Raw genomic sequence first — 22188 nt, forward strand, 5'->3', positions numbered from 1 at the left:
CCGACTGCCTGACATGGTGCAGTGTACAGCTTGCAGGAGGTGGATGGTGGCAGCTCTTTGGCCTACCAAGTGCCAGGGTGTAACAAGAAGCTTTAGCACAGGGTGCCAGAGCATCAGAAGTTCTCCCTGTTGATGTTTGCAGGCAGAGGGGTCTGGGGGGCCCCAAAGTGGAGCTGACACCCAATGTGGATCTGGACAGGAAGAAGTGTGCCCCACGCAGCAGCCAGTACCTGGCTCACTACAAGGGTTTCCAGAATGCCACGGAGGTCACATGGCACCGGCTCTGGGCCACAGGAGTACCTGAGTGCGCTGACACAGCCTTTCCTACCAATCGGGGCTGCCTCTTTAGACAGTCTCACTATGTATTCTAGGCTGGTCTTGAGTTCACTAGGTAGCCAGGCTGGTCTCAAACTTACTACAATCCTGCCTCAGCCTCCTTAAGGCTGGGATGAGAATTACAGGCACCCACCACCATGCTTGGCAAATCAGTTTCTTCACCACCCCCAAACCATCATTGCTAGATACACGCACACTTGCCAGCCCAAAGCACCCTCCACTCTGTGTTTTGAACACCTTTAATAGAACTCTGTTGTTTCTGACTGTCCCTCTCCCACCACAGGCACTCGGACAGAGTGACCCAGTGGAATGCAGATGCTCACTCTCCTCCCCAGGCTGCATCAGCAATGCCTTTGCTGTCCTCTGGGAGGTTTTGAGTCCAGGGACAAGTTTGCTCTCATGATGGAGCTTGGTGGAAGGCTCTTGAGCAGCTCAGGGCAGAAACCGGCACCATCAGGTCTCCGTGTCATCCCAAAGCTGGAGGCAGAACCCCGAGGGGCTGCCGCTGTGTCAGAGGAGCTCTGGGGAGTGGCTTCCCCCTTTCACTCAGTGGCGAGACTGCTCCAATGGGAGGAAGAGGGTGCTGGGTGTTTGGGGGGAAGACAAGTCACTAAAAGTGTGAAAATGATCTGTGCCCCCTGGGGCTGACCCTGGAGCACCACAAAAGCCCCGGCCCCGAGGCTGCTCTGTCGCTGGCCTGGCTCAGTCCCCACAGTGGCAGCTCCGAGGGCAACGGAAATCAAGGGTCTGGAAGCTGCGCCAGGATGGCAGGGACCCCACGGCCCGGTTGTCGGCCAAGAGGAAAGGTCCAAGGGGTGGGGTTGGCCAGTTAGGGGTCCACGAAGGAGACGGCGATGTAGCGGGTGCCCCTGGTGGTGGGGAGCCCCTCGTGGTAGTGTGTGAGCCGTCCGGGGTGCAGGAGAGCCCAGCCCTTCCGCGGGGCTCGGACGGAGCAATTGTAGCGCAGGAACCGGCAGCCGCCGCCCTGGGAGAAGGGAAGAGGGGACGCGTCAGTGCCTTCCACGCATGCGCCAGTAACCCCGAAGCCGCCGTGTGTAGCGACAGCCACGGGCTGAGCAGAGGTAGGGATGGCGAGCTCTGGCCCTGGAGCCAGGCAGCCACGGACAGAAGCCACTCTTCCCGCTACTAACTTTGCGACCAACCTGAGCCTCAGTTTCCTCTTCTGTAAAGTAGGCGTGAGACTGCACTAAGCTGTGAGGCTTGGCTTGGTTAGGGTGCGGGGCTGGCATGCGTGAAGCCCTGTATGGCCCTGCCTAGACCACCCCGACCCGCTCACCTCGTAGTCCTCCCCGACTCGGTTGAGGGCAATGTTGACAGTGAAGGTGGAGGCGTCGTGGTGCGGCATCAGCGAGGGCTGCTCATCTGGCTTGTAGCGGACAACAAAGGCCAGGTCGAACTGGGCCTGTGCGGGCAGGGGTGAGAGGCTGGTGAGGGTGGGAGGGGCAGGGGCCGCCAGGGCCCGACACAGAGTCCCTGGGTAACTGGGACAGTTCCGGGCAAGAAGATTCTCAGTAAAAACACGGAGAAAGCAGGGAGAGGAGGGACACGGGGTGGGGGGGAGTGGAGAAGGGAAGGAAGGACCCAAAGGGAGGGAGACAGGACAAATCTAAGCCTCCTGACCCGTGGGCCCCCATCCAGGCCTCTGCTTCCTTAAGAGGAGGCCCCGGGCATGCCCAGAGCAGAGGTCTGGAGACATGAACAGGGACAGAACAGAGCCAGCCAGAGTGACAGAGCCTGAGACACAGCGGACAGGCACACAGAGGTAGGATTCAAAAGGAGTGAGCAGAAAGAATGGCTATCCTCAAGAAATCAAATAGTATATGAGTGTGGGGCACATGCCTGTAATCCTAACACTCAGGAGGCTGAGGCAGGAGGATTGCCACAAGCTTGAGGCCAGCCTGGGCTACATAGTGAGTTCAGGGCCAGCCTGAGCTACATAGCAAGACCCTGTCTCAAACACACACACAATTAAATAATAATAATCAAATAATAACAAGTGCTGTCGAGGCTGCGGGGAAAAGGAGCCCTTCACACTACTGGTGGGAGAGTAAACTTGTACAACCACTATGGTAATCAGAATGGGGATTCCTCAAAACAGTAAAACTAGATGTGGTGGTACATGCCTGTAATCTCAGCACTCAGCACTAGGGAGGCTGAGACAGGATCAAGATGAGTTCAAGACCAGCCTGGGCTATTTAATGAGTTCAAGGACACCCTGAACTACACATAAGACCCTGTCTCAGAAAACCATAAAGCAAAAAGAAACTAGAAATTTCATTTAACTCAGCTTTTCTCCTTCAGGTATCTTCCTTAAAGAGTTACAAACATCGTATTACAATGATGCATCCATATTCATGTTTATACCAACACAACTCATAATAGTTGTCTTGGAAGTGTCCCTCAATAGATAAATGTATTATACACAATGGAGTACTACACTGCCATAAAAAAGAATAAACTTGAGTCATTTGTAGGAAAATGGATGTAGCTTGAGGCCATGACATTAAGCAAAATAAATCAGACAGGCAAGTTTAAATAACACATGATTTCTCTTACATGAGAAGCCTAAAGTATAAGTAGTTTAAAATGCAAAATAAAAGATAGATACCAGGAAACAGTGAGATAGATCTATGCAAATGGGTAGGAAACCAAGAAGAAAGGAGAGGAGAAGGGAATGTAAAAAGAATTAAGATGTGGGGGCCAGGGATTTAGCTCAGTGGTGCCAACACCTGCCTCACAAGTGCAAGGTCCTGAGTTTAATCACCGGTACCGAAGGGGAGAGATGTAACCAGGCATGGTAGCACTCAGGAGGCTGAGGCAGGAGGACTGCCATGAGTTCAAGGCTAGCCTGAGCTACATAGTGAGTTCAAGGCCAGCCAGAACTACACAGTGAGACCCTGTCTCAAAAAAAAAATTAAGATGTTTGTACGTGTACCAATTTGGCACGAAACATGGGCTCATAAACATTTGTTAAAACTGAAAAAAGTGCCAGGTGTGGTGGGGCACTCCTGTAATTCCAGCACTCAGGAGGCAGAGGCAGGAAGATCCTCTTGAGTTGGAGACCAGCCTGGGCTGCACTACAAAGCGAGGCCCTGTCTCAAAAAAAATAAAAACGTAGTGTCCTCCTGAGACCCTAGTGCACCCCAAGGTGCAGCCTCCCCACACCCTGTCTGATGCAGGGCAGACCCCACTTCTCCCTGGGAGCCCAGTGTCCAGCCTCTCCCCAAGCTGGGATGGCCCTGCCCCTCCCTGGTCCAGGCTGCACCCAGGCCCCCACCCTGGTGTAGTAGCCGGGGTACAGCTTCTCCGTCATGGGGGCGATGTACTCCACCAGGAACTTGTGCCACTCCCGCTCGAAGCTGATCTGGTTCATGTGGATGTCGATGGTCGGCACGTTTTCATAGCCGCCCTGGATGCGGTTGTCCTGGAAGGGACCACAGCGAGCAATAAGACAGCCCCTAGATTCCTGTGCCTGGCACGCAGGCTCAGGATGGGACGGCGTGACATCAGGAGGCAAAGGGGAAGAGCCCAGATGTAATCAGGGCCCCGTCAGTCAGGTGACCTTGGCTTAATCAGACAGAGACAAGGCTAGCTAGGCCCGGCAAGGAGACTGGCACAGCATTTAAAGGAAGGCCTAGGACTGAGAGACAGTGTCACACTGGCATGGAAGAGGCAGCTGCCCTGTGAACTCTAGCTTCAGGGAATGGAATCCTGTCGCTCAACACACGAGCTGAGGAAGGGACTCCAAGCCTCAGAGGAGACCCAACCCCAGCTGCCCCTGGACACAGCTTTGTGAGAGGATCAGAGGATCCAGCTAAGCTGTGAACAAGTACTGTAGCCCAGCCTGGTGGTGCAGACCTATAATCTCAGTACTCTGGGAGGCCGAGGCAGGAGGATCCCAAGTTCAAGCCCAGCCTGGGGAACTTAGCAATTTAACCAGACCCTATCTCAAAATAAAAAAGGGCTGGGAAGTGAAAGGATGGAAAACAATTCTCCATGTGACAGGAGCCCAGAAAAAAGCAGGGGTAGCAATCTTATTTGCAGACAAAGCAAATTGCAAACCAAAACTGATTCTAGTATTATTGATGTAGGACGGTACTGTATCATACCTCTGTGAATGTAAAATACCTTGTACCTGCTTTATGATACATAGTAGTGACTGTGCTTTATCAGAGCTATTTTTAATGATATTACTCTAGAATGTTCTCTTTCCAGATGATGATTAAGATGCTAAAAAGAAAAATGGTGCCAGGTACCACAACAGCAACAGAACTTTGTTGTTTTCTGGATATTATTCTTTTCTCTTTTTTTTTGTTTTTGTTTTTTTAATGGAATGTGCTGAATGTCTATAATTTTGCTCAGATGACTGCAGAACCTGGAAAAGCTGTTGCTGCTATTGATGCTTTACATACTGCTATTACTGGTCTTTTTATATAAATATAAATATATATATATATACATATATATATATAATTTGAATTTTTGGAAACTTTAACGGTGCTGTCAACTTTGGAAAAAGTTATCCCAATTTACTGTGTTGAGTTGGCATTGTACAGAAATGGACAGCCATATTGGTCTAGAAATGTTAATTTTTTAAATTTAAATTTAAATTTAAATTTTTATTTGTATTTTCCATTTGTACAGGGGTAACGCACTGTATTAAATATGTAAGGTCATATCTACGTAGGTTTGATTACAGAAACTAGTAAAGTATTCTCTAAATGAAAAAAAGAATAAGATAAGACTACAAGAGCAAGAAGCAATTTAAATATGTTCAGGGACCATTTTCATCTTTAGAATTAAGGATTATTTTATTCTTACATCATTGCCTTTTCTCTTTTACTTTCCTTTTTAGTTTTATTTTAGGATTCCCTATTTTTAATGTTGTTCATACAGAGATTACTCTAACTGAAATACCAAATAGTTTCTCTGGTGTGAAAAACTATAATAGTACACAGGATCCTAATAAGATAATTAATAATGTGAAATAGGAAGTAAAGGGCTAAAGGTGTAGGGAAAGTGGGAAGGGTGGGGGAAAGGTAATAAGGGAGAGGAAAAAAATATGAGAAATTGAAAAAATGGAAATAAAGTGTTTGTAAATGGGGAGAGAGGGGGTGAAGGGAGGGCAGGAACAAGGGGAAAAAATGAGAATCAAGTCCTATTATGTAAAGGTACAGGATCCCAATAATGAATGTAACTGTATTGTATACCTACATTGTACCAATAAACTCAATAAAAAGAAAAAAAAAGGGCTGGGAATACAGCTCAGTGCGAAAGCCTTGGGTTCAATCTGCAGCACTGGAAAGTAAATAAATAGGAGTTGTGTTAAGCCACTAAGCTTGTGGTCACTTGTCACACAGCAGAAGGCCCCACTTAGGTCTGTGGTTGGCCCTGCCACTAAAGTACCAGGGTTAGCCAGAGCTCAGACTGAGCTAATCTAGCAGGCTCTGGGTGGCCCAGCCACCAAGACAAGTGGACTAAGCAGGTACCAGAAGCCAGGCACAGTGGCATACAGCTCCCAATCCCAGCTACTCAGGAGGCTGAGGCAGGAGGATGGGAAATGTGAAGCCAAGAAAAGCATAGCTCACAAAATGAATAAATAAAAAGGGCTGTGGACGTAGCCTGGCAGTGGAGCCCCTCGCTGGCATCAACAAGGCCCTGAGTTCCATTCCCAGCACCAGGGAGGGAACAAAGTTTCCTGAACCTCCCACTATGAGCTTCCTGCTTCCAGTAACGCACAGCCTCTGCACAGTAACGCACAGCACCAGGCCCCTGCATCCGATGTCTGCTGAACTTGGACCTGAGACCACAGGCCAATGCCCCTCATCCCACACATGCCCATTCCACATGCAAATAGGGGGCAGAAAGCCAACCGTGCTAACGGCAACCTGGAAGCAAAGACCCAACCACCTAGCTAAGGCAGCTCAAAGACACACTACATCAGGGGCTGACTGGGGACCAACAGTCTGTCTCCAGTTTCTCGATCTCTCTCTTCACGACTGCCTGTAGGCACCCCAGCCAGTACCCCCCAAGTCTCTGGTCCCAGAGACTGGCACAGGGCTGGGACAGAGTCCAGCAAGGGAGCCTGGGTGGCGGGGAGGCCTCTACCTTGTTGTCACCGAGGGACCACTGGCCGAAGTGTTCCATCTCCTGCACCAGCTCATCACAGGCCGTCTCCGTGAAGATGGGGAACCAGTAGACATCGGGGCAAGGCTGGGGAGAACGGGGACTCAGCACGGGGTCCAGGGCGGCACCAACCAGCTACGGGGCCCCTGGTATGGGCCACTTCTTACCCTAGGCCTGGGGGCTGCATTTGGGGACATTTCCCTCTGCAGTGCCAGTGGAGGGAGAGGGTCACCCTGCTACCTGTTCCTCCGCAGCAGCTGCAGCACCCCCAGGGCAGATGGAAAGGGGGTGCTTCCAGGGCGGCCCCCATCCCTGCCCCACTGTCCCATCCACTGCAGCCGGTACAGGGTGTGAGCCGATGGTTTTGTTCCCAGGCCACTGCTGCCCTTACCGTCTCCACCAGCTTCCCCGCCAGGGCCTTGGTGTAGTTCTCGTGGATGTACTTCTCCTTCCAGTCCTGTGGGGAGGGGCAGGGGTGGGGCTCACCACGTGTGCACCCACAGGACGCCCCGGGGGCTCAGGAGACGTGGACACCCAGGGCAGGTGGCTCTGCACCCGTGTTGGCTCCCGCGTGAGTGTGCCCTTGCGAGCATCTGTGTGCACATGGCTGCGTGCGGGCAGTGTGTGCCAATGCCCACATCAGCCACAAGCTCCCAGTGTCCAGGGTCACTGTCGCAGCGGCCTCCTCTGATCATGGTGACACCCTCAGGGCCAAGGCAGGCTGGGAGGGCACACCCTTAGAGGCCCCAGAATTTGCAAGGTTCAACCAAGTCACAGCAGAGCCGGGCAAATCTGGGCCTGACACCTGGCCCCTCCTCCATCAGATGGCTCTGTCTCCAGGGAGCGCTCCTGACCCAAATCCTGCCCTGGCTACGGAGTCCCACAGGAGTCAAAAAGGAGAGGCAGGTGCCCTGCAGACCAGGGAGGCGCCTCTGGCCCCGGGTCAAAGGAGTCCTTCCCTTCCCAGACCCTCCCGCCCGCCCACCTCACCTCGGGGTTGCTGAAGACCTCCCAGAGGTCGTTGTGGAGGTGGGTGGTCTGGTAGCTGTCCAGGGACAGCAGGTGGCCAAAGCTGTGCCGGTTGGTCAGGAACAGGAACACCTCCTGGGGAGAGCAGGCCTGATGGGAGAGCGGCTCCCCACCATGTCCCCCTGCACAACCCTGGGACAGAGTCGGCCTGCTGTACCCGCCAGGCTGTGTTCACAAGTTAGCTGCCTGTGAGTGGGGGTTGCCTCTGTCCCCAGCACCTGGCCCAGGTCCAGCACTGGGGATGGAACAAGAAGACTTCCTAGAGGGTGGCAGGGAATAGAGGACTGATATGTAAAAGAAAAGGACTCTGAGCTGGGCGTGGTGGCGCACACCTGTAATCCCAGCACTCAGGAAGCTGAGGCAGGAGGATCGCTATGATTTCAAGACCAGCCTGAGGTACATAGTGAGTTCCAGGTCAGTCTCAAGTACATAGTGAGACCCTGTCTCAAAAAACCAAAAAAAAAAAGAAGCTCCCAGGCCTAAGTGACAAGGTGGCCCACCTCCCCACCCCACCCACTGACCTGCTGCCGGATGTTGGCACAGAAAGCCATGTCAGGGTCCAGCTTCCTGTGGTGGAACAGGTCTGTCTGCTGCAGCTCTGCCCGCAGGGCACTGCCCTTGATCAAGTAGACGTTGGAGATGTAGGGCACATTCCAGACTCCACTGCGAGGGGCAGAGGAACAAGGGGGTCACTGGGGAGTAGAGAGGGGTCACAGGCTGGGAGAGCATTCTACAATTTTTGTGTTTGGTATGGGGGATCGAACTCAGGACCTTGAGCTTTTGAGGCAGGCGGCAGCACCACGGAGCTAAATCCCGGGTCCTCCGTTTCGATTTTGAGACAGGGACTCACTCTAGTTCAGGCTGGTCCCCAGCCCATGGCAATCCCTCTGCCTCAGCCTACCGAGGGCTGAGATTACAAGTGGGAACCACCACGCCGGCACAACTGCAATTTCAGGGCAGCCAGGACAGGTAACCCCAGGCGGGGAGGAGTCGGAGGAGCCCTGCCGCGCTGGTACTCACACACGTCGGCCGTGTACAATGTCCACGTAGTCCTCGGAGCGAGCGTAGTATCCCTCCGCACTCAGCGCCCCCCAAAAGTTCGACCACAGTCTCCCGTGGCGCGTCAGGAGGGGCGCGATGACGTTCCTGAGGAAGGGGCGTCTCAGCGGGAGCAAGGAGGCAGATCGGACTGGGGGTGGGGACAGGGAGGGGGCGTCCCGGACCGAAGCCCAGGCCACAGGGGCGGCCGAGGAGCAGAGGAGGAGCGGGGTGAGGGCTCCCCTTCCCTGGCCGCCCAAGACTCACTTGTTCTGCTCGATCAGCAGCCGCAGGCTGTCGGGCTCAGTGAGAGCCACATCAGAGTCCATGCTGAAGTAGTAGGTGCAGGCGTGGTCCTGCCGGCACAGGTCCCTGTGGGGTGGAGGGCGAGAGCTCAGTGACCCGGGGCTGCAGCCACGGGAGGGACCGGCCGCCCCAAAGGTCCCTCCCAGCACCGAGACCCACAGCTGGGCTAAGGCGAGTGACAGTCCTGGGGGAGCACAGCCTGCCAGACAGGCCCTACGCTGCAGGGTGGGGGTGCCCGTGCCTGTGTGGAGGGCAGCTCGGTAACTTGTACCAGAAGCCTGAAAAATGATGAAGGCTGGGCCAGGCGCAGTGGTGCCTGCCTGTAACCCCAGCACTCGGGGTGACAGGAAGATGGAAAGTTCCAGCCCAACTTAGAGACCCTGTCTGAAAAGGAAGGAGATAGATGGAATGGGCTAATGATATTGCTCAGTGCAAAGGCCTTGGGTTCAATCTACAGGCTGAAAAAGAAAAAAGAGGGCAAGAGGGCAAGAGGGCAAGAGGGCAAGAGGGCTGGGACTTAGCTCAGCGGTACAGCCCTTGCTGAGCATACACAAGACCCTGGGTTCCATCCCTAGAACCACAGAAACAACAGCCACAACAAAAGTGTGTCCTTTGGGTTCACCTGGCCCAGGGCTTAGCAAACTGTGGTCCCTGATCCAAATCTTCCCACTGCCTGTTTTATGTTTTTTGTCTTTGGTACCTGGGATCAAACTCGGAATGGGAACCTTGCACTTGCAAGGCAGCGGGGAGGAACCACTGAGCTAATCAGAACCCTGGCCCTGATTTTGTTTTGTGGCCACTGCCTGTTTTTGTACTGCTCATGGGCTAAGAATAGTTTTCTGTTTTTGAATGACTGGAGAAAAACATCCAAAGAATATATGAAGAGTATAAGGAAGTCAAATTCCATTGCCCGTAAACACAATCTTGCTGGAACACAGCCATGCTCGCCCTTTATGTGTCCTCTGAAGCCACTGGGCCACAAGAGCAGAGCCCAAGAAACCCATTCGCACATGGAGTTACCCGCTAGTCCTTCACAGGAAGCTGGCCAGCCTCCTCTGATCTGAATAATTCTTCCACAATCCATGCAAATTACTTGTGTCTTTGCTCCTGTGTGTGTGTGTGTGTGTGTGTGTGTGTGTGTGTGTGTGTGTGTTCTGTTGTTCTTACTATGTATTCCAGGCTGGCCTTGAATTTATTGCAATCCTCTTGCCTCAACCTCCTGAGTACTGGGATTATAGGCTTGCACTAAAACACCCAGCTGATCTGTTCTTTTATTAAAAGCAAAGCAAGCCAGGCATGACAGTAAACAAGGAGGCTGAGACAGGAGGATCACCATGAATTCAAGGCCAGCCTGAACTACATAGCGAGACCCTGTCTCACACAACCAACTAATAACAAGGTAACGATAATCATAACCACAGCCCATCCGCCCACCAGGGGACCCAGCCCGGGACTCACGCGCCCAGGTTCCTGGCATTGGCGTTTGCCGTCCGCACCTCGGGGCCCACCAGCTTCACTGACTGGTACTCACCGCCGTGCTGGGCCAGGAACTGCTCCACCTGGGCCTTGTGGTGCTGCTCCTGGGGGTGGCAGCAAGGTGAGTATGGCGGGGGGAAAGGCCCATCCCGGGGGCCCCAGCGCCCCCTGGCACTGCCAGGTGACTCCTTCCACCTCCACCACATCCTGGCCACCTGCATTTCTGTCTCCAGAGCTCTACCCTGAAGGCCCATCCCTGGCACCAGGGGACCCCTGACTTCAATGTGACCACCAACAGCGCTTTCCCAAGGCCTGGTGTGGAGGCGAGGACAGAGCAGGGTCTGCAGACCCTAACCCAAGGTCCAGACTGACTTCGGCCACCCTGTGATGCGTCTGTGCCCTTGCGCCAGCCCTTGCATCCATCTTCACTTCCGTTTCATCCCTTGTACAATGGAGGGACAACCACACCACCCTCCCAGGTCATGGCAAGCAGGCATCAGGTCAGCTGCTGCACCCAGTAGGTCCTCAGAGGCCGCCTGCGACACTTCCCTTTCACTTGCTGTCTGCGGGCAGGGCCTAGGTCCCCTCTGTTTCCAGGTGGCACAGTGCAGGACGGAATGAATGGCGGTGACCCAGGCAGGGAGCTGAGCTGGGTCTTTGGGGTGAGGTGCACTGTCTCAGAAAAAGAGGGAGCTCGGTGGGACGGCACAGGCCCGTAATCCCAGCACTGTAGGAGGCTGAGACAGGAGGACTGTACGTTTGAGCACAGCCTGTGCAACTTAGTGACTTAGTGAGACCTGGTCTCAAAGTGAAAAATGAGAAAGGGGCTGGGAATGCGGCTCAGTGCAAAGGCGCTGGGTTCAATCCTCAGTACTGAAAAACAAGGTCTGAGGGCGGGAGCTCCAGACAGGGCAGCTGAAGGACTGTCGGGGAACCAGAGCTTCGCACACAGGGAGGCTCTGAAGCGTGTGCTGGCACTGCCGCTGGACAGACAGGTAAAGGAGGGGAGAGGGAGAACCATGTGGCCGGAAGGGGAGATGGGCGGGAGGAGCTGAGGGCTGAAGCCCGGCGGCTCCCCACAGAGCGGTGGCCTCAGGGTCCTCCCTGATTGTCCAAAAAGTACTGAAGGAAAACCAAACCAAACACCAGGAACTCCTCTCCACCTAGGACAGGCCAACCTGGTCAGCTCTTGTAGCGACCCCATGTGGTTGGCACCTACACGGGAATCGAACTCAGGACCTTGTGCTTGCCACGCTGGCACAGTGGCACCATTATTATCCATCCACTTTTTTTTTTTTCTTTTGCAGTGCAGGGAATGCAACCCAGGGCCTCATCTATGCCAGCAAGTGGTCTTCGACTGGGCTACATCTTCAGCTCCTTCTGTTTCTGGAGTCAGATTTTCCCTCAATCACCCAGACTAACCTCAGACTTGCAGTCTCCCCGCCTCAGCCTCCCACTCCTACACCCACCACCACCTCTGTTCCATAGATGAGAAAACGGAAGCACAGAGAGGTTGGGGAATGTGCCCAAGGCCACACAGCCAATAAAAGCAGTATGGTTGGGAGTGAAGCCCAGCCAGTCTGACTCTAGAGCCAGTCTTGTCATTCGGGGACCTGGCCCACCGCCCACTTCCGTTGAGCCCAGACAGGCCTGGATGAGTCAGGTCCTCAGAGGCCTCAGCCTCCTCAGTAAGCTGGGCCCGCCCCACGCCACCTGAGGGTCACGCAGCTCTTGCCACTCACATGGTTGTGAATGAAAAGCCGCATCTGGCTCCGGGGGTAGTGGAGGCGCAGGAGCCGCTGAAAGAACAGGGATAGGAACGGCGTGGACTGCTCGATGAACACGCCGACCAGGACCACGGGCAGAGCGTCGTCCTGTGTGGAGGAGGTAGGACAAGAGTCCAGCAGTGTCCCCCGCCAGGCACTGTCACCAAGCCTTGGTGTGGCCCCGGGGGAGCAGGGCTACAAACAAAATGAGCAGCTGTGGCCGGGCATGGCGGTGCCTGTCTGTGATCCCAGCACTCGGGAGGCTGAGGCAGGAGATGGCAGGTTGCAAGCTGTCTCAAAACAAACCAACAAACAAAACTCATGTGGCCTCTGGTGGTCAGGGGCCTAGGCCAGGGCACGTCCAGTGGGTTGGGCAGGCAGCTGAGAGCAAGGCCCGGTGGGCAGGGCGCTGAGGACGCAGCCCCACTGGACGAAGAGGAACAGGGAGGAGGAACAGAACGCAGTCATTTGGAGGGAAGCCAGTGCCTGTGTGGTCCATGAAGGCTGCCAGGAGGGAGTAGGAGGTGGCGTGGGGGACAGCAGCTCAGACGGAGGTGAGCAAGAGCGAGAGGCTATTCCAGGCCCCCGTCACCTCCCCCATCTCTGGGAGCCTCCTGGTGTCCTCCCGCGGCCTCACCCCGATGCCCTTGAGGCTGCGCAGGCCCTCGTCACACACGGTGCAGCCCGTCTCGAAGGTCCAGAAACGCGGGATGTAGTTGCCCAGGTAGTTCAGCTGCAGCTGTGGGGAGACGCAGTTGGAGCCAGCGAGGCCACCCCGCCCTGGCCACAGCCCCCACCCAGCCCTGAGTGACCTTGGGGACAGCAGTGGAGCACGAGGCGCTGTGCCCTCTTCGGCCACTTGTAAAATGCAGGTTTCTGGGCTCCCACCCAGATAGAGGGCCCTGAGGCCTGCCCTGCACAGCTGATCTGCCCCCCAACATCTTCCACAGAGCCACGGATGTGGGGGCCTCAATCCTGCTCCCAGCGGACCACACCTTCTCTCTGGGGCAAGCATTCCAGCATTCTGTAAATGCTCCCGGGGCGAATAAAGAACTGCGCCCCAGGACGAGGGTGTGCAATGGCTCTGGAAGCCCCACTTCTGTCCAGATGGGGACAGATGACGACAGAAAGCTGTTGTGCGTCCTGCTGTCTGGCAGGGAGGGATGAGCACTGAGTACCAGGGGTGGGAGGGAGAGAAGACATGACTCACGGCTCCCCCCAGGGCCGGGCCCTCCTACCTTGGTGGGCCCGTTGCCGTGGATCAGGACTGGGAGGGTGTCATAGGCCAGGTTCCGAGCTCTCACGTGGCCCATTTCAAACTTGAGCACAACTTCATCTGGGAGTCAGAAAGCACAGCCTGTCCACATCCGCCCACCGGCCAGGCCTGGGAGCTGACAGGTGCGGCAGGGCATGGCCTTGGGCAAGGCGCTTCACTCCCTGCCCTCGGTTTCCCCATCTGTAAAATGGGGACAATCCCTTCTTTGTGCCCCCAAGCCAAGTGTGAGATGTGTTAGAGCCAGAAGTGGTGGTGAGAGGGGGCCAAAAACCCAGACCATCCACCTTCCAACATGTACAGCGGCACCAGGACCCTGGCACAGAGGGTCCCGCAGCAGGGTCCCTGGACCTCTGCTCCGACCCTCGTAGTCTGCACAGAAGAAAACAGGCAGGAAGCTGCCGATGGCATGAGATGCACAGGGGCTTCCTGAGAGGATGTGAGGACAGAGGCCTTTGTGGTGGTGACTACAAGGACTGACCCCTGTGCAAGGTCCTGAACTGCCCAGAAGGGGACCTGGACCCCACTTCTCCACCCAGGTTCAGAGTCCCCCAGAAACCACAGGCAGAAGGATGCTGTGGTTCTTCTCTGGGAGAGGACCCACGGTTTTCATCAAAAGGGCTGCATAAGTTAAATCACCAATCACGGTTCTGGCTGGATTCCCAGTGGGGAGGGTGTGGTCACCCAGCAAGATCTACGGCCAAGCATCATATTATCACCAGCCACAGACATGCGGCTGGGCCCGAGGACTTGTGGGTGAAGTGGCCCCTCAGCTTCCCCTCAGCTAGGCCAGCTCAGTCCCTGCCCCCACCCAGGAAACCTTCCCCGGAGATGGGGAGCCATCTGTAAGGAAGGTCCACCTGTAAGATCCTGCAAGGCAAGGGTCCAGTTCATGCTCTGTGCACCCAGCTGCCCCTTTCCCGGCTTCCCATGAGAAACTGCTCTCTGGGACCTGGCACAGGGCCGGTGACCTCCCCGAGCAACCAGTAGAGAGATGCCCTCCAGTCCCCTGGGCTCAGTCCTGCCTGGAATCCTCGTTCCTCCCCTCCTCAGGGATGCTGCTCACCCAAGGCTCCGTCCAGGTTCTGGAAGATGCGGCAGCGATGGTCCAGGGAGATGTTGATCTGGCCCTGGGGGAAGAGGGCACTGAGCTGCAGCGAGGCCCAGCCCTGGCAGACAGGGTGCCCAGCACACCAGCATGGGGGCCATACCCGTGCTCACTAGGCCTTGTCACATCAGGGCAGATGGGCACCAAGCCCCTGGGGTTCCCTGGTCTAGTGGCTTTACTCAGAGAGCCAGGAAACCCCAGATCAGGAAGGAATCTAGCAGCTGGTTCACCCACAACAACCGCCACAATGACAACCACAATGGTAACTTTACAAACACTGATTAGCACTTTGCTGCATGCCAGTCACCACTGTAACTGTTCTGTGTACATGTGACCCTCATGCAGCCTGATGAGAAAGCAGCTGCATTACTGCTATTTTTTTTTTTTTTTTTTTTCTGCATTTTTTGTTTTTTTTTTTTTTTTTTTTTTTTTTTTTTTTGGTACCGGGGATGGAACTCGGTACCTTGTGCTTGCAAGGCAGGCAGCGGAATCACTGAGCTAAATCCCTGGCCCCGCATTACTGCTTTTATTCCAAGCATCCAGTCATCCTGGCTGAGATCTGATGACTCCAACCTCACACTTAAGGCCCCCAGGACTGGGAGCCAGATGTTCTTAAGCCCTGTCTAAAGTAGTCTGTCACAGCTGCCCGGCAGACCGACACAACCAGGGCCTCCAGCCCCAGGGGACCGTCCCCAGACAGCCTGGACAGCTGGATCCAGAATCAGGATCCCTCAGCCCCTCTCTCGGCCCATCTGCCTCCTCTTACCCGCTTCTCCGGGTCCAAGAAGATCTTGGTGTAAAAGAGCTGGTCGCTGTCGCTGTCCTGACCCTCCCACTCAGCCACCAGCTTGCTGAGGTTGGGGGCATAGCCAATGAAGCCTGCGGAGAGGTGGCAGGGACCCCAGGACAGACACTTGGCTTCCGGCTTCTGAGTCAGGGGTCCGTTCCCCTCCCACCCCTTTACCCACAAACCCTCCCACCTCTCCGGAGTCGTCCTACACTGAGGGGAGGAGGGACACAAGCCCATTAATGTCACCGGCTGGAGGTTCCCAAGATCAATGGCACCCACCGAACTGTAGCTGCTTGGTCCAGAGACTGGACTGGGGGGACCCTGGGGGGTGGAGGTAGTGGGGTCCAGCCTTGGAGCCCCTTTTGTTCAGTGATCTGGGAAACCTGGCCCACAGGATGGGAGAGTGGCAGGGCCAAGGTCACACAGAGCATTCTGGACGCTGAGCCCCGGTAAGTGAAAAAAGCCCACCAGGATCCCTGGCTTGTGCAGACACAAGAGGCAAAGAGAGGAGAAACACAGGACACCCTGACCCCGAGGCCAAGGCCCAGGCCAGAACATCTGCACTGTGCTCACTCTGGCCCAGTGAGACCGTGGCTGCTGGACCGATCTCCCCTCCTCTCCAAGCAGTGGGAATTGGCTGAGCCATGAATGCAGATTTGCAACCTTTTGTTTGTTTTTGTTTTTGAGACAGTGTAGTCCAGGACAGCCTCAAACTTCCAATTCTCCTGCCTCAGCCTCCCTAGTGCCGAGATTATAGACGTGCCCACAATATCCGGCCATCGGCACCCTGTAAGGGCTCCCTTGGGGTGCAGATTGGAGAAGACACCAGAAGGGGATGGGGCTGGAAGCGGATGTGCACATCCACAGGGCAGATTGGAGAGCTCTCCCGGAAGGTGTCACGCGATCCACGCTGGACCAGAAGCGGGAGAGGCCAAGGGCGGCATAGTCCTCTCACCTCCAGAGCCCAGGAACCTCTTGCCATCGGAGACCTCGGGGTACTTGGGCCCTAGTCGGCGGTCGGGGTAGATGAGCTCCTCCGCGGAGAACACCACGCGGCTCCTGGCCTGCCGGAACTTCTTCAGGAGCTCCCGGGGCCCAGAGGCGAACACCACGTCATAGCTGCGGCCAGAGCAGGGAGAGGCACGCAGGGTCCGCGGGTGGGGACAGGGACGGAGGTGCCCCACGACCTCCTCCTCCACCAACCTGGGCCACCCCTGGGGGAACGGATCTGCCCGGGGTCTCAGGCAGAGCCCGCTATGCCTCCACTCTGACCCTGGGCAGAGGTGGTGCCCATAGCCTCGTCCTTATCACACTCGGAGCTGGCACCTCATTCCCTCTCGTCTCTTCCCCGAGAGCGGAGTGGGTGGCCTTGGATGGTCTTATCCAGGGCTTCACGGGTCCCTCAAAACCAGACAATCTTAGCTCCATGACCCTCCCTATCCCCGGTCACCCACCTGTCTGTGAAGAGAATGACCAGGTCCTCCTTGTCCACGTGCTTCTCCAGCGCCTTCTTCAGCAGCCGGACCTTCTGTCCTCCACCCGCCGTCATCCCCCTCTCCACGTCCCAGTCCTCCCCCAGGCCCAGCGCCTGCAGAGGAAGGCGGCTTAACGCCATCTTTCAGGAAGTGTTTCCCGGCTCAACCTCCACCCCTCTGCTGGGCAGTGGCCACCTTGCTTGTCTGGCTGGTCTAACACCACCGCTCCCTGCCGTAAAGAAACCATTCTGCAGGTGTGAGGCTGACCTGGCTCCTAGAGGCCATGTGTCCGCGCCTGGCCAATCAGAATGCACTGCCCCCCCCAGCCACCTCCGAGCACATTGCTCCTGGATCCAGCTTGGCCTGAAGCAGCTCTCTGCTTCAACGCTCTTTCCCATGAACTATACATCTTCATTCAGGCTTTCTGCTGAGCTGCAACAGAGGAGTACTCAGAAGGCTCAGGGGAGTGGAAGAAGAGCCGCCCCACAGGGCCAAGTCCCACGGACCACGCAGAGGACACTGAGCCCATGTCCCTCTCGGTCACCTCCTAGAACGGCCTCATGCCCTGCCCTTCCTTGTCCCTATTCACGCTCACCCTTCAGGGTTCCCCAAGCTGCCCCAGGGCCCAAGATGGTCTCAGGACCCTCGCAGTAGGGGAAGCGGGGACACCAGCCCCGGGAAAGCCCTCACCTGGATCTTGTAGTTGAAGAACTGCGCCGAGCGCTTGAAGCGGCGGAAGCCCTCGGTCTCCCTCGTGGCCACGGTGAGGACTAACAGGTTGTCTGTGGGCGGGGGGTGGGGGGGTGAGTGGGAATCGACGCAGCCGCGGTCACTGCTCAAAGTCAAAACCCAGCAGGACGCCGACCCGTCACAGCGGCCCCAATGGAAACCGACTTGAGGCCCCTCCACCAGCCCGCTCCTGCCTTCACCACCACCGTCGTCGTCAAGGACAGCTGCCTGGACCTTCTGAGCTCGGACCTCTCCCGGGCTTCACCTCCCACAGGGAACATACTGGAGGATTCCTGCGACAGCAGCTCTCTGAGACTCCCACTGGAAAGTGGAGATGGTAACGGCACCTATCGCCTGCTGGCCTGCCCGGCACAGGCTAAGGGCCGCCGCCGGTGCTGACGGGCGAGAGGAGGATGCCTCGCCTGGCTTGCAAGGACCCGTCTGGGGGTGACGGACTCTGGGTCCCTGGGCTCCTCTCTTCCTCCTACCACGGCTCCCTCTGTGTCCCATTTCTCTAACGGTCCTTCAGCTCCCAGGCCAGTGGCAGTGACCACCTTCTCCACTATCATCCCTGAAGCCTTGTCAGATTTTTGCCTTCTCCCGGCCTGGAGGGAGGAGCCGCTATGGGGCCTCATCATGGTTTCTCTGTGTGAATCCCAGTTCCCTCAGTGGCCAGGCCAAGGGCGGCGGGTAGAGCCCCTCCCTCCACCACAGGAAGTCTGAGTTGAGCTAAAAGGACAAAGGGGCCCGGCTGGCCAGGGCTGGCAGAGGCTGAGGTGCAGGCTGCTGGCGGCAGGGCTGGGAGCTGGCGGGTGCCCGGCAGCTGGCAGCGATTGGCAGGAACCAGCTGGGTCTAGGGGGCCGGGGCAGCAGGGGTGGGTGCTGCAGACAGGTGCAGGGGGTCCCACTACCTGAGCCCAGGATCCGGGGAAGGGGGGCTCTTCAGTGGGAAAGGGCTCCCCCAATTCCTGCTTTGATGGTTATATCTCACCCCCAGGCCAGGAGAAGCACAGTGACCAGCTCAGAGGCCCAAAGTGGGCTGCTGGGGACCGGAAGAGTGTCACATTTCATGGGTGGGAAAAGCCAGTGTGTGTGTGTGTGTGTGTGTGTGTGTGTGTGTGTGTGTGTGTGTGTGACAGAGAGAGAGAGAGAGGAATATTCTGGACTCTGTCACTGGGAACAGGCAGGGGAGGGGGAAAGGGAGCCCGCCATGATGTGTCTCAGGCTCCTGCAGCAAGTTTCTGCTTTCAAATAAGAGTCACAGCGGCAAACTTTTCACTCTGTGCACGCCCCACGCTGTCCCAAGTGTCAACACAGACCCCATCCCGCAGTTAGGCTAGGGGACGGCTTGCAACTTGCCCCAGCAGCCAGGGAGTGGCCACATCAGGGCTTGGACACAAGCAGCCTGTCTCCAGAGTCGCCGCCTGACCTGACTGTGTGATCCCAGGCCATCTGCTCCAGGGCCCTTCTCTGTCCAAGGAAGTTGGCTGGCTGGGTGTGGGGAAGCCCCCTGCGATGCCAGACCCTGCCTACACGCCTGCCCTCCTCCTTCCTTGTTTCCCTGCTTGCTACCAGCTACTGCCCCGGCCCTGACAAATCCTGGTCCCCCGCGCCATGCACTGCTCATGGCCCTGGCCAAGGATCCTGTGATCCCGGATTATCAGTATCACTCAGGATGTCTGAAGTCCAGACTCCCCGGGCCCGGATCTCCCAGATCTGTGATTGGCCACATTTGGGAACAACATTTGGCCACATCCGTGACACTGGCTCGGACGCAGGGGTGAGCAGGAGCTCAGGGCAGACCCTCCCACAGGACCTGGTACCAACCCTTAGCACCCCCAGAACACTGCCCCATTGCTCAGCTATCCCCATGTGCCTGGCCTCTCTGCAACACCCCCTTCTTCCCTAGGGAGCCCCTCAGCCCGCCTGCTCCAGGAAGCCCTCCTTCCTCTGTCCCTGTAGCCGGGCCCTCAGCTGCCCAGCAGGTGATACACTCGTGCAACACGTTCCTCCTCCCTTTGCCAGGCCAGAGCCTCGTCTTTGTCCCCCCTCCATCTCACTGGTTGGGACCCAGTGTGATCAGGGCACTGTGCATTGTCTGACCTCAAGGAGCAAGGTGGGGAGGCTGATTTGAGCAAGGGTGATGTTAACATTTACGCTCTACAAGGGAAGCAATGCTTTTTTGGGTTATTCTTGATTTTTGTTATTGTTGTTGTTTTAAGATGCTCTCGCTGTGTAGTTCAGGCTGGCCTTGAATTCACACTGTAGCCCAGACTGGCCTCAAACTCATGCAATCTTCCTGCCTCAGCCTCCCAAGTGCTGGGATTACAGGCAAATGCTAGACATCTGCAGACAGTTCTCGGGCCTCTGACAGAGGGCACCCCATGTAGGCACTCCGGAGGCCTTTACTGATCCACAGAAGGTCCGGCCACAGCTCTGGGCAACACGCAGTATAAGGATTTAGCACCAGGGCTGCCCATCTGCTCTTGTTCTCTCAGCCACCACTGTGAGTCAGGCCAGGCCCCATGGACCTAGCAGCTGGAGACCTCGGCCCTCCCCACATGCTGCCCAAACCCAATAAAACTTCCCCAGACCAACCCAGCCGGCGATCAGGGCCAGCGGAGAGACACCACTAGGCAGGCTGAGGCAAGAGGATTGCAAGTTCAAGCCCACCCTGAGCTACACAGTGAGACCCCGTCTAGCCTCCCCGTGCCTCAGTTTCCTCATCTGTGCTGAGACTCAAAGAGACGATAACAGCACCTTCCTCCAGAGACGTGAAGATGGAGACATGGGGCAAAGTGCAGGAGGGAGGAAGTTCCCCAAGGAACACACCGGGTGTCCTGGGAGACAGGCAAGCGCCCAGCCCAGATGGGTGTCTCCTGCTTCAGACTAGGTGTCCACCTGCACAACGAACTCTGTGTCCCTCTGACTGGCAACCCTTAAAAGTACAAACTGCCAGGCGTCGTGGCACGCACCTGTTATCCCAGCACTTGGGAGGCTGAGGCAGAAGGATCATTGCAAGATCGAAGCCAGCCTGGGGTACATAGTGAGTTCAAGGCTAGCCTGAACTGCATATCTAGACCCCGTCTCAACAGATCAAAAATAGATATAAATGAACCAAGGGAGCTGGGGCTGTAGCTCAGTGGTACAGCACTAGCCTAGCATATACCAGGCCCTACGTTTGATCTGAAGCATGGAAAAAAAAGTACAAATAGGGCAAGGGAAGCAAAGTGGCCCCCATTAGCACCCCATCTCCTGCTGGCCGTTGTCCACATCCTGAGTCCTGCCCTCCTACAGCAGGAGCGCTGCGGGGAGGGCCGTCCTGAATCACTGCCCCGTCATCACTTGGCCCACCCCTCACTCACCTCTCTGGGCTTCATCGTGGGCAGCTGCAGTCTCTCTCGTGGGATGGTCTGGGTGGAGGGGGCCCATCAGCAGAAGCAGGGGAATTGAGGCCCAGAAAAAAACAGAGGCAATTATAGGGCTGCTAGCTCCTGGTCAGGGAGCGGATGGGCCAGGGTGCAGGCCCTTTGCACAAGATGCTACCCAGCCCTGTGCTCAGCATTTTCCTCCATGATTTCTGGGACCTGTCTTAGGGCCAGGCTGGGGATGAGGAGGGGAGAAAATGCCCATGGCAAGGCTCGTCAATGGTCCTGGCATCTGCTAGCATTCTAGGAGTGAGATATAATGGCCCCCGGTGTGCAAGCTGGGATTCAGCCTGGTGGAGATTAAGCACAGTGACCCTGCCACCAGGAGGCACTGCCCTGGGTAGAGCCTGGCACAAAGGTGTCCAAGACACAGTGGTTTCCATCCCTTTCCCCGCCCATGCCCATCCTACCACCCTGGCTTCCAGGTTCTCTGCACAGTGACCCGAGTAGGACGGGTGCCATCAAGGTGTAGCCAGCTGGGCTTGGCTTTGCCCATATGGTCCATTTTCTCTCCACCTCCCAGGCTCCGAGGTGCCCAGCAGGGCAGCCCCCGAGGTGCCCCGGGCCAGGGAGCACTGAGTAGAGAAGACAGCCTCACTCCAACACCCACTCCGCCTTGGGTAAGTAGAACGAGCAATGGACTGAGAGTCCTGCAGAATGAGAACCCACCACCCAGGCACCTGCTTCCCCTGTCTGAACCTGTTTCCCCACATGAGAACTGGAGAGAAGACTTTTGTGGCAGGGGCGATGCAGAGGACACAGAGAAAGTTCCTGCCACTCCACAAACCTTCCTCCCACCTCACCCCAAAGCCCTGCATCCCTACGTGAGCCCCAGTAGCTCTGGAACCAGACACACCATGGCGGGGGATCTGGTTCAGAGCCTGCACATCCCGCAACCCTGGGAAAGTCAGTGAACTATGGATCCTCAGTTGGTCGGGCTGGAAAGTGGGGCTAAAGGAGAGATGCAGCTCCCAGAGGGGCGATGGCCCTCAGCTGACCTCTGCTCCCCTCGAGTGGCCCAGCACCAACCCTCAACACCCCCAGCCCTCTCCTGATGAGTCCCCCCTCCTGCTGCACAGGACTTGGCTGTCACTCTCTCTGCCCACTGCACAAATATGGGAACCGCAGCCCCAAGAGGGGAAGTGATTTCTCTGAGGACAAGTGTCCGGATCCCAGCACCATCCGTCTCAGCCCAGGCCTCCTCGGTGACCCCGGGATCCTCAGCGAGGTCTCCCCGACCACACCGACCGCCCCCACCCACCCCCGCCCTTTCGCACTCACCCCCGG

General features: G+C 56.5%; 1 protein-coding gene across 1 annotated transcript; it reads right to left on the bottom strand.

The window, feature by feature from the left end:
* Positions 1 to 550: 550 nt before the first annotated feature.
* On the bottom strand, positions 551 to 22121 carry Plod1 (procollagen-lysine,2-oxoglutarate 5-dioxygenase 1). The gene is made up of 19 exons (XM_010628154.3): positions 20839 to 22121; positions 17435 to 17526; positions 16724 to 16857; positions 16225 to 16388; positions 15246 to 15358; positions 14438 to 14501; positions 13337 to 13434; positions 12736 to 12837; positions 12075 to 12206; positions 10315 to 10436; positions 8818 to 8922; positions 8533 to 8658; positions 8034 to 8175; positions 7474 to 7587; positions 6875 to 6940; positions 6466 to 6570; positions 3635 to 3781; positions 1634 to 1759; positions 551 to 1321 (listed from the first exon to the last, which is right to left on the bottom strand). The coding sequence occupies exons 1-19, from the start codon at positions 20903 to 20905 to the stop codon at positions 1166 to 1168; spliced, it is 2175 nt and encodes a 724-aa protein (XP_010626456.1). The 5' UTR covers positions 20906 to 22121; the 3' UTR covers positions 551 to 1165.
* Between the last annotated feature and the right edge of the window lie 67 nt (positions 22122 to 22188).

This window comes from Fukomys damarensis, unplaced genomic scaffold (assembly GCF_012274545.1).
Source record: "Fukomys damarensis isolate Sample0158 unplaced genomic scaffold, DMR_v1.0_HiC HiC_scaffold_23, whole genome shotgun sequence".
In the NCBI taxonomy this organism is placed as follows: Eukaryota; Metazoa; Chordata; class Mammalia; order Rodentia; family Bathyergidae; genus Fukomys; species Fukomys damarensis.